Source organism: Oncorhynchus mykiss, chromosome 4 (assembly GCF_013265735.2).
Source record: "Oncorhynchus mykiss isolate Arlee chromosome 4, USDA_OmykA_1.1, whole genome shotgun sequence".
Taxonomy (NCBI): Eukaryota; Metazoa; Chordata; class Actinopteri; order Salmoniformes; family Salmonidae; genus Oncorhynchus; species Oncorhynchus mykiss.
Genome location: NC_048568.1, coordinates 31,470,637 through 31,487,500, shown reverse-complemented (window position 1 = coordinate 31,487,500; position 16,864 = coordinate 31,470,637). Strand labels below are relative to the sequence as shown.

At 45.4% G+C, this 16,864-nt stretch overlaps 1 protein-coding gene across 1 annotated transcript in view; it reads right to left on the bottom strand.

Moving 5' to 3' along the window:
- LOC110522497 (synaptosomal-associated protein 25-A) overlaps positions 1 to 16,864 on the bottom strand; it is a 35,453-nt gene that overhangs the window by 18,100 nt on the left and 489 nt on the right. Inside the window, exon 2 of the mRNA XM_036976093.1 lies at positions 200 to 343. Within this exon, the coding sequence (XP_036831988.1) occupies positions 200 to 271 (72 nt within the window). The 5' untranslated portion in view covers positions 272 to 343. The remainder of the gene's footprint in view (positions 1 to 199; positions 344 to 16,864) is intronic.

Genomic DNA, 16,864 nt, shown 5'->3' with positions numbered 1-16,864 from the left:
ATCATCAATTCTACAGCTAAAGCATACACCTTTTATTCCAAGCTCATCTTTTCATATTTGTTTTACATGTAGCGGTTGCATATGCCTATTTCTGGATGATTTTCTGTGTACTCCCTGAAGGCTTGAGTGTCTCTCACGTGTCTATAAATCTGTTGAAGATGTGGTAAACAGTAGCATGGGTAGGGGTTGTGTTGCTCACCTCATCTCCAAGCTGGTCGGCGCGTTGCTGCATATCCGACAGCTCATTGCGCATGTCCAAGTCTTCAGCCATGGCTACTGGCTGTATGGGGTGGAGTTGGTCTCCAACGGGAAAGAATAGATCCTACTGGGAGGCCGGGGAAGACTAGCGGAGGAAAGGAGACACAAAACAACAGATGTTATCATGCTAAGCTAAATAACGTCTTTTAGCACGCTAAGCTAGACATTTTATTTATTCTGCTAAGCTAAACGACAGCCTTTAGCATGTTAAGCTAAACAAGTATGTTCCCAGAGCTAAGGTTACGTTCCAATTGACATACTAGAATCCCACTTAGAATGCGTGCCAAATACATTGCTTCAGTGCTAGTGTAGATATTTGTGTCTTTTTAGGAAGCGTGCTACATCATGTAATTTTCTGAGATGTGTTTTGCTCAATGCCACAGTAATTAACTACACATCAAAGGTGAATCTACCCCCCCTCTATTTTCTTGGATCTCAGGCGAATGAACGGCAGTCGCTTTCCATCTGCAGTCCCTGGAACAGTTAGAACCCAGTATAGTAGAGGATTAGTGACTGCAACAGCATTTGTTCCACTGAATGATAAGGAAGTGTGCAAGTCATTGATGTTTGCAGAATGATGGCAGTCTTAGAGAGTCAAGTCGAAGGGATATTGTGGGTTAGCTAGCTCGAACCCTGGACACTGTAAGCCTGTACTGTGTTTCCCTGTAGGCCAGAATCATTAGAGGTTCAATCATACAGTAGACAGCAGTGGAGGCTACTGAGGGGAGGACGGCTCAATGGAATGGTATCAACCACATGGAAACCATGTTTTTGATGTGTTTGATACCATTCCATTGACTCCATTCCGGCCATTATTATGAGCCGTCCTCCCCTCAGCAGCCTCCACTGCCAGACAGGGGTTGGATCTCTCCTCAGTAGCACCCACTCACATTCACTGAGGGATTGACGACAGTCATTGTTTACCTTGCTAAATATAATAGAGGGGCAATCGTATCGGGATGCACGTCACAGAATATATGTACCCTTCACAGTAAGGCTCCGCTGATTACTATAAGAAATCATCTTTACAAGGGTAACCTAACAACCTAACAACATCGAAATCACCAATGTTAAAGTTATGTGTAGTAGTGTACAATATTATGTGTCAGAGAGTGTATCATCGTTCGTGACAAGGCAATCCAGATTCTATTCCATATTCTGCCCTCCAGATCGTTCTGTTCCCTTGCAGTTGGAGCCTACATGTGTCTTGGGAATCTCACGACATCTGCGGTTGTAACAAGCGCCACATCTTTCCTACAGTAATCTTAAAGATGTATTACAGTAATCAGTAATCTTTAGTACAGTATCATAAAGCCATCTTCCTCTTGGTAACTGACTAGGTCATATACTGTAATATATGACTCCTACATACAGATATACATATTCTCATGCAGAAGTGACCATATTATCATGTTAACAAAATACAGTATCACTCATAACCTTTTTTACAACCACTGGAGAGCTATCCCACTGGGTACAGACGTCAGTTCAATGTCTAGTTTTAATTTACATTTGGTTGAATTGTCAATGTGAATTCAATGTGAAATGAACAAAAAAATGTCACTGTCTTGTCAGTGGATTTACGTTCAAAGTTGGGTGAAAAGAAGATGAAATTCCCTGACGTTGATGACTTTTTTCAAATCCAATCAGTTTTCCACCTTGATTCAACATCGTCACATTGAATTGTTTTGTTGAAATGACGTGGAAACAATGTAGATTCAACCAATTTTTGTCCCATGGGATCTTTGTACACAAAGCACACAGTATGTTCGCTTTCCTCCCTCCATAGCTTTTCTTTAGACGTTTCCTTCTCCTGCATGGCTAAACATGACCAGCGGCCATCTTGGATTACAGAAATCTCTTACCGACTGGGCAGCAGCAGAAGCAGTGCCTTTTAAATCAAATTAGATTGAAAAACAGGGCATCAACATTTGTTACCAGAGAAAGAAAGGCTTTCGTCTCAAACACAAACAGGCTGGATTCTCTCTCTGGAGCCCCTCAAGGCTGCCTGTTATCCCCTCTGCAGTTTACCGCTGAAACTAGCACATCAACCAGTCCTAAACTGAGGGGTGCAGAGGGCAACTGGAAACATGCCATCAATTAATAGATTTTTAATAAACCAATTAATTAATTATTCAATCAACCTATTGAGTCATATTATTTAATCCGGCTATTAATTGAACGTTTTCACAATGGACTAGAGATATGTGTCTGTGAACCATTTAGCTTCTGATCTAAAGATTCCATTTAGATTGTGATCTATTTAGATTGAGATCTGATGAGACCGTTGTCATTATGAGTGTGAACTACAAGCCCGGGGTTTATCACCTCTCTTGGACATTGTGAAGACGTGATTCATGCTGAGGGAGCATCCACTAGGGTTGTTGTCACAGAAACATGGATAACCCTTGGAGACGTGTCATAACTAGTTGAGACTTTAAACACAGCTAGGACATAACCTGGCCTACATTCTGTATATGCTACAGTACATACACTCCTCGTTACTATGTAGAGAGCTTGAAAGCACTTGGAAAAACCCTATATAAAAAAGTACTATATAAATCCAATCCTCTGACTTCAAATATATGTATAACACAAGAGAACAATATCTAAGGTATCATGTGAAAATCTATTCAACTGAATTACTTATTTGCAGTGCAAATAGATGGGAATCTAAGTGGGAATCAGCAGGTAATATTCAGATAACACAAGGAACTCTATTCAATCTGTAAAGCGTTACAGATAGCATGCTAGAAATGTAAAGGTCATTTCCTATTGAGCCGACATCTGCAGAGTTTACCGTGAATCCAGTTTCCGCCAACACGGGAATATTACATTTTTATCATGCTGCAACACGATACGGATTGAATAGAGCCCAAGGTAAACATGCTGCTACACAATCAACCTACAAATCTGGACCACAGAATCAACACAATCAATGTGTGAGGTTGAACGGTCCACGTCCATCTCCACTGACAGATAAACAGGAAGCTTTATGTTACTCTCAGATCCAGCAGAGAGAGAATGGGTTTCTGTCATGTTAACAAGGTCAGACACATTTACTGATTGGCTCAGCTAATTTACTATGATTTACTCTCTTCTGTTTCCCTCTGACAGCTGCCAGACATCTGCCTCTGAGACAGACACGCTGCCTTATTCTTTACCTTCCTCGACCTCCTTCCCCTCCCTCCCCTCCTCAAGCCCATCCACTATCTAATCTATCTATCTACCTCCCTCTTTCTCTCCAAACCTCATCCTATACTTCCCTCTTTCCCTCCAAATCTCATCCTCTACCTCCCTCTTTCTATCCAAACCTCATCCTCTACCTCCCTCTTTCTATCCAAACCTCATCCTCTACCTCCCTCTTTCTATCCAAATCTCATCCTCTACCTCCCTCTTTCTCTCCAACCCTCATCCTCTACCTCCCTCTTTCTCTCCAAACCTCATCCTCTACCTCCCTCTTTCTCGCCATACCTTGTCCTCTACCTCTCTCTTTCTCTCCAAACCTCATACTATACCTCCCTCTTTCCCTCCAAACCTCATCCTCTACCTCCCTCTTTCTCGCCATACCTTGTCCTCTACCTCTCTCTTTCTCTCCAAACCTCATACTATACCTCTCTCTTTCTCTCCAAACCTCATCCTATACCTCCATCTTTCCCTCCAAACCTCATCCTCTACCTCTCTCTTTCTCTCCAAACCTCATACTATACCTCCCTCTTTCTCTCCAAACTTTGTCCACTACCTCTCTCTTTCTCTCCAAACCTTATCCTATACCTCCCTCTTTCTCTCTAAACCTCATCCTCTACCTCCCTATTTCTCTCCAAACCGTATCCTCCACCTCCCTCCCTCTTCCTTTCAAAATCCAAAATGCTGGTGAATGTTTCATTTGGGATTCGTAGGAAGCACCAAATATCTGCAGAGGAAGCATAATCTCATTAAAAAATGTCTGTGGACATGTTTTCCAGTGTCATCCTCTTATTGATGATTCAAACACACATCAGGTTCTCCCCCACTGCTCCATGCAAGCCACTGCTAGGCCTAACTGACTATCTGTCCTGATACAAGCTAAGACAAACTCTCTCTCTCTCTCTCTCTCTCTGTATCTCTCTCTGTATCTCTCTCTGTATCTCTCTCTCTCACACACACACACACACACACACACACACACACACACACACACACACACACACACACACACACACACACACACACACACACACACACACACACACACACACACACTATAGGGAGTGTTTAACTGAGCTTTGCTGAGTATAGCATCATTTCATTATGGCAGCAGACAATATGTTGTTAAATGTTTTATATGACAGCTCTTACATTTCCCAAGGTAACAAACACTGTGTTCGCTTCTAGTTGACTAAAGACTTATTCATGAGATGTTAAAAAATTATGAATAAGATATTAAAAAGCAGTTAATCAGTTAATGCATCTGTTACTTTTACAATTTCCACATTTTAAAACGTAACTGTCAAAGATACTGTATTATATAACAGGCACCCTTCATAGACGCTATGGCTGAGCTACAGTCAGGCAGCTATAATCACTGCAGGTCCAGTAATGAAAAATATTGAGATGGCTTCATTCGAATTCCCCACACGTTCCCTTATCTTATGAGGCGGCCATATTTCATGCCTTGTCCAATCACAGAGTACTTACAGAATGCTCTCCCCACCCCAACCCCCAACCCCACCCCTGTCGGCTGGCTCTCCCTCGTGTGCCTGCAAATGATCTCGCATGGAAAACTTAAAATGACTGTACACGTATTCATCAAATAAAGACCCTGCCTGGTACAGAACCACAAACACATTACCGTGCTGTCTGAAATCAAAATGAACGAGGGAATGAGAATTCCAAGGAGGTGCTTTAAATTCCTCAGGGATGCGTTCCGTGCCCTGATCGAAACTTCAGCTAAAGCTAACTGCCTTCGTCATTCATTCAGTGGGCAGCAGCTATGTGGTTGACTCAAGCACCCAGACCAAACAAATGTTCAGTTCAATTTCCTAACCTTACAGACAAACCGACACATGGTCTGTTCTGACAATAGACAGAATCATTGTTCTGCTCCAACACTTAAACAGAGAATAGCTCTTTGTCTCTGTGTGTGTGTTTGTTTGCGTGCATGCATGTTGGCATGCTCACAGTGACCCTTTGTTTGCAACGGCTGCCATTTTCTCTTCTTCCTCTGGTTAATCTCAGTCTTTGCTCCAGCTAATACCACACACAGTATCCACCACAACAACACCATTTACACATCAATATGCGCTCTGTGGTGTATGTTTAATCTGTGAGATACTAGCCCATGGAATAAGAATGAGTCCTCTTTAAATCATCGTAAGCTAAAGAAGCTTATTGTGAGGATGTTTTTGAAATAGGGTCATCTCTCTTCTGAAGCCCGTTAACACTGGGATATAAGGTAACTGACCCTGCTGTTTACACTGGGATATAAGGTAACTGGCCCTGCTGTTTACACTGGGATATAAGGTAACTGACCCTGCTGTTAACACTGGGATATAAGGTAACTGACCATGCTTTTTACACTGGGATATAAGGTAACTGGCCCTGCTGTTTACACTGGGATATAAGGTAACTGACCCTGCTGTTTACACTGGGATATAGGGTAGCTGACCCTGCTGTTTACACTGGGATTTAAGGTAGCTGACCCTGCTGTTTACACTGGGATATAGGGTAGCTGACCCTGCTGTTAACACTGAGATATAAGGTAACTGACCCTGCTGTTTACACTGGGATATAAGGTAACTGACCCTGCTGTTTACACTGGGATATAAGGTAACTGACCCTGCTGTTTACACTGGGATATTGGGTAGCTGACCCTGCTGTTTACACTGGGATTTAAGGTAGCTGACCCTGCTGTTTACACTGGGATATAGGGTAGCTGACCCTGCTGTTTACACTGGGATATAAGGTAACTGACCCTGCTGTTTACACTGATATATTGGGTAACTGACACTGCTGTTTACACTGGGATATAGGGTAGCTGACCCTGCAGTTTACACTGGGATATAAGGTAACTGACCCTGCTGTTTACACTGGGATATAGGGTAGCTGACCCTGCTGTTTACACTGGGATGTACGGTAGCTGACCCTGCTGTTTACACTGGGATATAGGGTAGCTGACCCTGCTGTTTACACTGGGATGTACGGTAGCTGACCCTGCTGTTTGCATTCATGACCTTCTCACACCACTCAGGCCGTTTCAAAAAGCTGATTGTCCTCTCAACATCACCTCTCTACAGTTGATTGTCCTCCTCCAATCCCCAATACAAAAACAGACACAAAAATGTGTACCTGCTTCTCATCCATCAATCAGCCAAATCTTCCTGAAATAGTCAGAACCAAAACTCATATTGTGGAGGTACTATTGAGGTAGTGTGATAACACATGTTTTCTGTCAATATGTTTGATTAAAGCTTGTGGTGCCAGAAGCAATGGAGCCTATGGAATAGTCCCACAGGTGCAAACCTCGCCCATCTGCTGGCCCTTCAGAAAGCAGCAACTAAATCAAATGCTCAAATAAGTACTTGAAAGAAAACAAATACTATCTCCCCATGTACTGCAGAGCAGGAGCTCTATCTCCCCATGTACTGCAGAGCAGGAGCTCTATCTCCCCATGTACTGCAGAGCAGGAGCTCTATCTCCCCATGTACTGCAGAGCAGAAGCCCTATCTCCCCATGTACTGCAGAGCAGAAGCCCTATCTCCCCTCTGACGGTGTCAGTCACCTCTGCGGTCTCCTTGTGTAGTGTTACGGTTAGGGCCAGGGAGGCACCAGCTGTGCTGGTCAAAACTAGCTCATTCCCTTCCTCTTGGGAACATTAACTAACAGCAGTCTGCCCCCGGAGGGCCTGGGAAATATGACAAATATGACGAACACAACAAAGAGCGGCCGCCGCAGAGGTCGGCAATGGACGGGCGAAGAGAGGAGAGAGGTGGGAGGGGGAGAGAGGGGAGAGAGGTGGGATGGGGGAGAGAGGTGGGAGGGGGGAGAGGGGAGAGAGGTGCGATGGGGGAGAGAGGTGGGAGGGGGGAGAGAGGGGAGAGAGGTGGGATGGGGGAGAGAGGTGGGAGGGGGGAGAGAGGGGAGAGAGGTGGGATGGGGGAGAGAGGGGAGAGAGGTGGGATGGGGAGAGAGGGGAGAGAGGTGGGAGGGGGAGAGAGAGGAGAGAGGTGGGACAGGGGGAGAGAGGAGAGAGGTGGGATGGGGGAGAGAGGTGGGAGTGGGGAGAGGGGAGAGAGGTGCGATGGGGTGGGGGAGAGAGGTGGGAGGGGGGAGAGAGGGGAGAGAGGTGGGATGGGGGAGAGAGGTGGGAGGGGGGAGAGAGGGGAGAGAGGTGGGATGGGGGAGAGAGGGGAGAGAGGTGGGATGGGGAGAGAGGGGAGAGAGGTGGGAGGGGGGAGAGAGAGGAGAGAGGTGGGACAGGGGGAGAGAGGAGAGAGGTGGGATGGGGGAGAGAGGGGAGAGAGGTGGGATGGGGGAGAGAGGGGAGAGAGGTGGGATGGGGGAGAGAGGGGAGAGAGGTGGGAGGGGGGAGAGAGAGGAGAGAGGTGGGACAGGGGGAGAGAGGAGAGAGGTGGGACAGGGGGAGAGAGGGGAGAGAGGTGCGATGGGGGAGAGAGGTGGGAGGGGGGAGAGAGGGGAGAGAGGTGGGATGGGGGAGAGAGGGGAGAGAGGTGGGATGGGGAGAGAGGTGGGAGGGGGGAGAGAGAGGAGAGAGGTGGGACAGGGGGAGAGAGGAGAGAGGTGGGATGGGGGAGAGAGGGGAGAGAGGTGGGATGGGGGAGAGAGGGGAGAGAGGTGGGATGGGGGAGAGAGGGGAGAGAGGTGGGAGGGGGGAGAGAGAGGAGAGAGGTGGGACAGGGGGAGAGAGGAGAGAGGTGGGACAGGGGGAGAGAGGAGAGAGGTGGGATGGGGGAGAGAGGTGGGATGGGGGAGAGAGGGGAGAGAGGTGGGAGGGGGGAGAGAGGGGAGAGAGGTGGGAGTGGGGAGAGAGAGGAGAGAGGTGGGACAGGGAGAGAGAGGAGAGAGGTGGGACAGGGGGAGAGAGGAGAGAGGTGGGACAGGGGGAGAGAGGAGAGAGGTGGGAGGGGGGAGAGAGGGGAGAGAGGTGGGAGGGGGGAGAGAGGGGAGAGATGTGGGATGGGGAGAGAGGGGAGAGAGGTGGGAGGGGGAGAGAGGGGAGAGAGATGGGATGGGGAAGAGAGGGGAGAGAGGTGGGATGGGGGAGAGAGGGGAGAGAGGTGGGGGGGAGAGAGAGAGGAGAGAGGTAGGACAGGGGGAGAGAGGAGAGAGGTGGGATGGGGGAGAGAGGGGAGAGAGGTGGGAGGGGGGAGAGAGGGGAGAGAGGTGGGATGGGGGAGAGAGGGGAGAGAGGTGGAAGAGAGAGGAGAGAGGTGGGATGGGGGAGAGAGGGGAGAGAGGTGGGATGGGGGAGAGAGGGGAGAGAGGTGGGAGGGGGGAAAAGTGGGACTGGTGGTAAGAGAGGTGGGAGGGAGGGGGAGAGGGGTGGGAGGGGGTAGAGAGGTGAGATAGGTGAGATGGATTAGGAGAGGGGTGGGGTGAGGTGGGGAATGGGAATGAGAGGTTATGGGAGAGGCAGGAGGAGACAACCTGTTACGAGACGATAGATCTATAGAGAAAACCTGAACCTACTGTACCAAACACTAGAGCTGGGATATGATCTGAACCTACTGTACCAGACACTAGAGCTGGGATATGATCTGAACCTACTGTACCAGACACTAGAGCTGGGATATGATCTGAACCTACTGTACCAGACACTAGAGCTGGGATATGATCTGAACCTACTGTACCAGACACTAGAGCTGGAATATGATCTGAACCTACTGTACCAGACACTAGAGCTGGAATATGATCTGAACCTACTGTACCAGACACTAGAGCTGGGATATGATCTGAACCTACTGTACCAGACACTAGAGCTGGGATATGATCTGAACCTACTGTACCAGACACTAGAGCTGGGATATGATCTGAACCTACTGTACCAGACACTAGAGCTGGGATATGATCTGAACCTACTGTACCAGACACTAGAGCTGGGATATGATCTGAACCTACTGTACCAGACACTAGAGCTGGAATATGATCTGAACCTACTGTACCAGACACTAGAGCTGGGATATGATCTGAACCTACTGTACCAGACACTAGAGCTGGAATATGATCTGAACCTACTGTACCAGACACTAGAGCTGGAATATGATCTGAACCTACTGTACCAGACACTAGAGCTGGAATATGATCTGAACCTACTGTACCAGACACTAGAGCTGGGATATGATCTGAACCTACTGTACCAGACACTAGAGCTGGGATATGATCTGAACCTACTGTACCAGACACTAGAGCTGGGATATGATCTGAACCTACTGTACCAGACACTAGAGCTGGGATATGATCTGAACCTACTGTACCAGACACTAGAGCTGGGATATGATCTGAACCTACTGTACCAGACACTAGAGCTGGGATATGATCTGAACCTACTGTACCAGACACTAGAGCTGGGATATGATCTGAACCTACTGTACCAGACACTAGAGCTGGAATATGATCTGAACCTACTGTACCAGACACTAGAGCTGGGATATGATCTGAACCTACTGTACCAGACACTAGAGCTGGGATATGATCTGAACCTACTGTACCAGACACTAGAGCTGGGATATGATCTGAACCTACTGTACCAGACACTAGAGCTGGGATATGATCTGAACCTACTGTACCAGACACTAGAGCTGGGATATGATCTGAACCTACTTTACCAGACACTAGAGCTGGGATATGACCTGAACCTACTGTACCAGACACTAGAGCTGGGATATGATCTGAACCTACTGTACCAGACACTAGAGCTGGGATATGATCTGAACCTACTGTACCAGACACTAGAGCTGGGATATGATCTGAACCTACTGTACCAGACACTAGAGCTGGAATATGATCTGAACCTACTGTACCAGACACTAGAGCTGGGATATGATCTGAACCTACTGTACCAGACACTAGAGCTGGGATATGATCTGAACCTACTGTACCAGACACTAGAGCTGGGATATGATCTGAACCTACTGTACCAGACACTAGAGCTGGAATATGATCTGAACCTACTGTACCAGACACTAGAGCTGGGATATGATCTGAACCTACTGTACCAGACACTAGAGCTGGGATATGATCTGAACCTACTGTACCAGACACTAGAGCTGGGATATGATCTGAACCTACTGTACCAGACACTAGAGCTGGGATATGATCTGAACCTACTGTACCAGACACTAGAGCTGGGCGATATGGACAAAAATACATTTTAAGATAAATTGACTGAATCAACACCATAACGATAAATAGTTTATAACAATGTCCACCAGTTTTTTATACTACCCTTCAAACTACTACTGCTAGTTTGAATGTAGTAGCTATCAATTGTCCCAACAATCACCCATATTAGCAAACTTCATTTTAAACTTCACATTTCTCTAGTATAGCCTATTTATCATAATGAACGATATTAGCTAAATGTCCACAATAAGTGGTCGGTTTGGTCGGTGTCGATCATTTTCAGTTAATTGTTCCAGCGCTACGAGACGGGTCGGCAGCCTGTTTTGAATTAAAAGCATGACCTTCCAGTTTTTAATGGACTGAGACAATAAAACTGTGTCGAGATGCACAGGCACGCCGAAACCTGCAGCAGAAGCGTTTTAATGTTGTGATATTTGATGGAATTGAATGGCAAGGGGCACATTGAAGCACCCAATCCCCATCCCTGCAAGGAACATGCAGATACAATTACAGATGGTTTACTGATGCTGTGGTAATAGATAATCAAAGTGTTTTGTCTTAATCAATATTGATTTGTTTCATTATCCCCGTAATCCTTTTTTGTCTCTGGAATGTGTTTGTACTGTAATACAGCCTATTCAGATTCTTACCCCACAATGTTCCATTCAAACACGTTGATGTTCCAATTCCGTGAACACATTCATGGCTTATATTTGACTGATTTATGGCAATTTTTACCACATAATTTATCTGTGTTCCAAATGGATAGGCTGTCATCTGGGACACATTGAATTATGTGGGGAAAATTGCCATAAATCAGTCAAATAAGCCCCAAAATGTAATTTCTCAGTTGTCCAGCGACAGCAGCCTCAGTAGCCAAGATGTGGCAGCATTAGAGGCTATTAAATATTTGAGGAGTCATAAAGACAAAGACATTAAAAAGCAATTAGTGGGCCCCCGGGCCAAGAAACACATTCTGACAAGACCCTCACTCACAATATCTAATAATAATAGCTATGTCTGAATGACATCGTATTATTCCCTAGTGCACTCATTGAATTACATACAAGATCTCTGCTATTCTTCTTCTCTTCCTCTTCTTCTTCTGCCCAATCCCTCATGATTATCTTTACATTTGGTTAAATATTAACATGAATAGGTGTTAATACATGTAATAAGCATGTTCTAACCTACTATTTAGTACATGTTACTAGTAGCAAGCAAAAGAGAGAGATGTGCATAATCCACTATGAAAAAGACTTCAGACAGAGAGAAAAATAACTCATTATGAGTGTGAATCCAGTCAAGACAAATATGCATTGAGCTGATTGGCCAGGCAGGAAATTGAAGCATGTTACCTACAATTGTCCCTAATTGATATTCTCTATATTCCCATGAAGCTTTAGCTCAGTGAACCAACATCTGCATCATTATCATATTACGGCTATACGAAGAACACACACACACACAGATTAGATCAAATCAAAATCTCTCAGGCAAATCAAATGTGTGTGTGCACGCGCATGCATGTGTGCAGGCGAGAGAAAGAGAAAGAGAGAAAGAGAGAGAGAGAGGAGAAAGATCCAATCCCAGGCAGTGATATGACAATAAAGCCAATGTATTGCATACAGACAGAGGGTCATTACTAATTCACTATGAATTCTGATCAGGCAGTCCTAGGTACAGTATGTGCAAGCCAGAATAAAGTAAGTAGCCTTGGCTCACAACAGCAGGAGCCAATCTCCTGTTTCTATAGTGTGATGTACAAGCAACCCCCTGGACAGGATACTAGTCTATCACAGGGCCTTACCCCCAATCTATCTCCTTAACGCTGAGTGCCAAGCAGAAACACATAGGGTCCCATAATTGTTTATTTTTTACTCTCTTTTATATGACTTGCCTGGGGATTGAACCCCCAACCTTCCAATCTTAGGGCAGACAGTCTAACAACAAGCCAGAAAAACCCGGGCATAATCTACCAGAACCCCCACTGCCTGCACTGCAGCATCATAAATGACCCAGCCTCAGATTGACAAAGGTAGAGCAACAATATCACCACAGAGACTCGCTTCATTGGCTTCTGAATAAGATACAGTAATGGTGTTGAATGCAGCCCAGAGTCAACACAATACTAATGTGTATCTAGCATATTGTCAGGCACCTGAGCTCACTATAGGACATGTAATGGTGAACGGCCCAAGCACATTCATGTTGACGAGACCAGATGACTTGGTTAATAACGTGGTTCACTGAAGAAGGGATTCGATGGCGATGTCCGTGCTTCAGTCCAGACCAGGGAGGTTTCAACCAATCATATGCCTCGTAACTCAACACAGAGGAATCCTTCCATCATACAACTGACTGGGAAGATGCTATCTGTGGTCACAGCAACTTGCAGCACTAGACTTACTACTGTTGCAGTCTGCGTCATACCCTGTTACTGGCAGGCCTGCTCACACCATATGTCTTGTCATCACTGACCAATGTAATGTTCTAAAAACAGAGATAGTTGATGAGGTCTATGAAAACCAACAACTATTCTTTACAAAAGCTTTGATGATATATGTGCTGTATGATTTGGAGAAGGTCCAACAACAAGAAGACAAACAATATTTACCAAAGATAACTCACCCTAATCACATTTGGGCATCTCTACTCGAAAGTAAACATTTAGTAGATGTACTACTGTACCTGCAGTGGATTAAATGTTTTGATGCATTGTCATTGCAGTATAGAAGATTAAAGGTACAATCTCTCTTACTCGTCTCTATCTCTCTATTTCTCTCTCTCCCTCTCTCTCTCTTTCTCTCTCTCTCTTTCTCTCACTAATCCTTTCATTTGCCATTATCTTCTCTTTTCCATAATTCTGAGGAACATCAGCCCCTCTTTTGATTGGTGGGTAGTGGGAATAGAGGATCATGGGAAAAACCCCAGTAGCACCAGAGAAGAAGAGCTCAGATGGTAACAGCCCGCAGAGTGACACTCCAGCATCTCTCACTATTATTACCAGTGAATAATTGTTAGCAACATGCTCTGTGGGGGTCCATGGGTTACGTTTCTGGCTATATAAACACATTTGATTGATTGAATAGCTGAATAGTGCAATGCAGCTCAGTAAAGTACATTGAAAACCAACAACCATGTTGGTGACTCTGACATTTGCAGGAAATATAACTATATGACTGTCAGCCAAATGGAATCATTAGTTGGAGCCAACATAACATTATACAACTATCTCAAAGACTGCAGCGCAAGGTGACATCATAGCTTCTCTGTTTCATCTTCACTATAAAGACTCTCTTACTTTGGGTATAGAAGAATTCTACAACATCTTCTACCAAAATTGTACAACTCCTTTGTCCCAGGGCTGATGCAGACTTGCTATCGAGAGATTCTCCCATCGATGTGTCCCAGCCATGTGTCATAGGCAGTGACGGAGGGAACGCGCCAAAGTCCTCAATCTTCGGACATCGCCATAGCTTCCTCTGCTCTACAGCAGCAGCCATTTTGTCTTATTGTTTACTACCTGATTGTCTCAGGGAAAATGAGACTAACTCCCTTGTGGTAAAATGTAGATGCCAAATCCTCTCCCCTCCTCCTCCTGTTCCACTACTGTCATCAGGTCAAAGGCAAGGTTAACTCTCTTGGTGAAACTGATGCTACTGGAGTAGGCCTTTGTTATGTAGTGAAACAGAATACGCTGTACCTGATAGAAGCCTATACATACTCTGAAAAGCTTAAACATAGTGTTGGATTGAATCTTATCATATACATACTCTGAAAAGCTTAAACATAGTGTTGGATTGAATCTTATCATGCAACATACTTTAATGTTTCCACGTATGTGTTAGATCTTATAGGTTTCTGTATTGATAATAGCCTACACAAAAATGGCCAGATTATGATATCAATACAGTCAATCCCCACACATATTTTGCAAACGGCACCATATTCCCTACAAAGTGCACTACTTTTGACGCGAGCCCTATGGGCCCAGGCCAAAAGTAGTGCACTAAATATGGAATAGGGTGCCCTTTGGGATGCAAAATACAGTACTTCCTGACTGAAAACCTAATCTACAGTCCTTTTCCAGGGCCATGAACCTAGAATAGCGTCCACTAGTCTACGTTGGTCAGAACAGCACATTACTCAACATCAATACAGACCTCATTATGGAGATACCATCACACACAGTCCCCCTGACATCGAGCAAAATGCACGATTCTTCAGCTTCCTCAAGGCATACAGTACATCACAAATGCATGTCGAATTACAGTAGAATGCCATAGTTATTTCAGTTGACAAGCATCATTATCAATCAGTAACAGTAAGGCATTTATTCGTTGGTATGTTTGGTAAAAAAAAGTGAATTAATTAATCCAAGGCTGCAATCATATAGATTGTGATATTAGTTAAATGTTCTGAAATCGATTCACTCCCAACGGACTTCTTGGTCTATTTCATTATAGCTTTTTAGGGGGACATTTGGTAATTGTCGGCAGTCATTTACTGATATCTGGAGAGTATATGCTCAGAAAAAATAGGGATAGCCGCATGCACCAATACGCACAATGCACAGTTCAGCAAATCTTCAAAAACCATTGATTTCTGAGGCAGTTGATGATTCTATAGATTTCAGCTCGGTATACCAGTCACACACATAGAGAGAGAGAGAGAGAGAGAGAGAGAGCTATATGTACGAACAATAGGCTGTTCCGAAAAACAATCAACCGCTACCGCTGGGTGATGGTATATGAGTCACCATTTACTCGTGGAAAAAGCCCTATAGTGCCGCCCACGCTCTGCAGTCAAACCGATGGAAGCCGCATGATGCGATATGGTAGGCTATAGCAGCCATGTCAACCGAAAGCATGCGTTTCATGTTCTTTTTTTTGTCAGCTCAACATGGGCCCTCTCAACACTCCATTCAATGCTGGTTTCATTTCATATCTAACGGCCTGTTACTAGCTTCTCCATTTTGATATTATCTCTCTCTCCCTCTCTGTCTCTTTCTTTCTGTCCCCGTCTCTCTGTCTCTCTCTCTGATGTTATGGCACAAGAGACTGAAAACTCTCAGGTAGAGCAATGGGGAGATGCGACGGTGGTCCAACATCACTTGGTGCTGAAATCTAAAAACAGTATTTCCAGGTGCGACCTGCGAAGAAGAGCACGTAGAGGAGCACGTGACCTACATAACTAATTTGCCGCAAACCTTAAAGGTCTGGTCAGCAATCAACCAACGTTCCATTGAGCCATGATGGAGAGAAGACCATTTAAATGCACATACATCATAACAGATTTGGTGTCAATTTCACCACATGCTTCGTGCTTGACAAGTCGACGATCTAAGGATCTCATCTGTGGTTTGATGTAGTCGAGGTGCAGTGCATATACGTATAGGATGGCGTGGATGGATGGGGGCTATAGGATGTCATAGTGCGGGTTTCACCGTCCTCCCCCGCTCTTCTCGCCTCGAGCCCCCGCCCATCCTCTAGCACCGGGAAGACACAGACGTAATTACCGATGCTTCGTCACCTAAATGGCATGGCAGGGATGTGGCCATTTTGACGCAACAAACTGAGTAGGCTACAGCCAGCGAGCACGGACGGGCGTACATATATAGTGGCATATTCATGAAGAATGTCGGTCGTGTCTCCCCTGTTTACCCCCCCCCCCCCCCCCCCCCCCTACTCCCATCGACACACTCTGGCGCAGTTTACTATAATGACATTCCCTAAATCATTTGAGGACCCCTTCTTTCACCCCTTTGGGATGTTTCTCCCCAACTGCATTTTTAACGCACATTAGGCTCTAAATCTGCACTAAATCACCCCCACTTTTGATTTGATAGACTTACTATCATTCACGATTCCCCTGCGGCATCAGCAGTGGGCTGTTGCCTACCCACATTTGAGAAGCGGTCGTGAAATACCATCCTCTTAAGCATCACTCGCGGGAGTGATAAACCAGCTCTGCGCAAAATTCCCAAAAGCTTCTAAATATACACACGTTTCAAAGCATGCTGGTGCAAAACACAACAAGTCATATCTAATACGGTTTGAATATCTAATAAAGCCGTGTCTTTGTTTAATTTATTGTGCGTGTTTGTCTGCTTATTTTCTGAGGGAGTTTGAGAGCAAGAAAGACAACAGCGCAGCCGAGCCCCAGCTGTCATTGTCCAAGGTGCTGAAACGCAGAAAACGCCCACACCTTACGCATTAGCACATACAGCATCCTTCAATTTCAGAAAATCGACTGCTCGTGG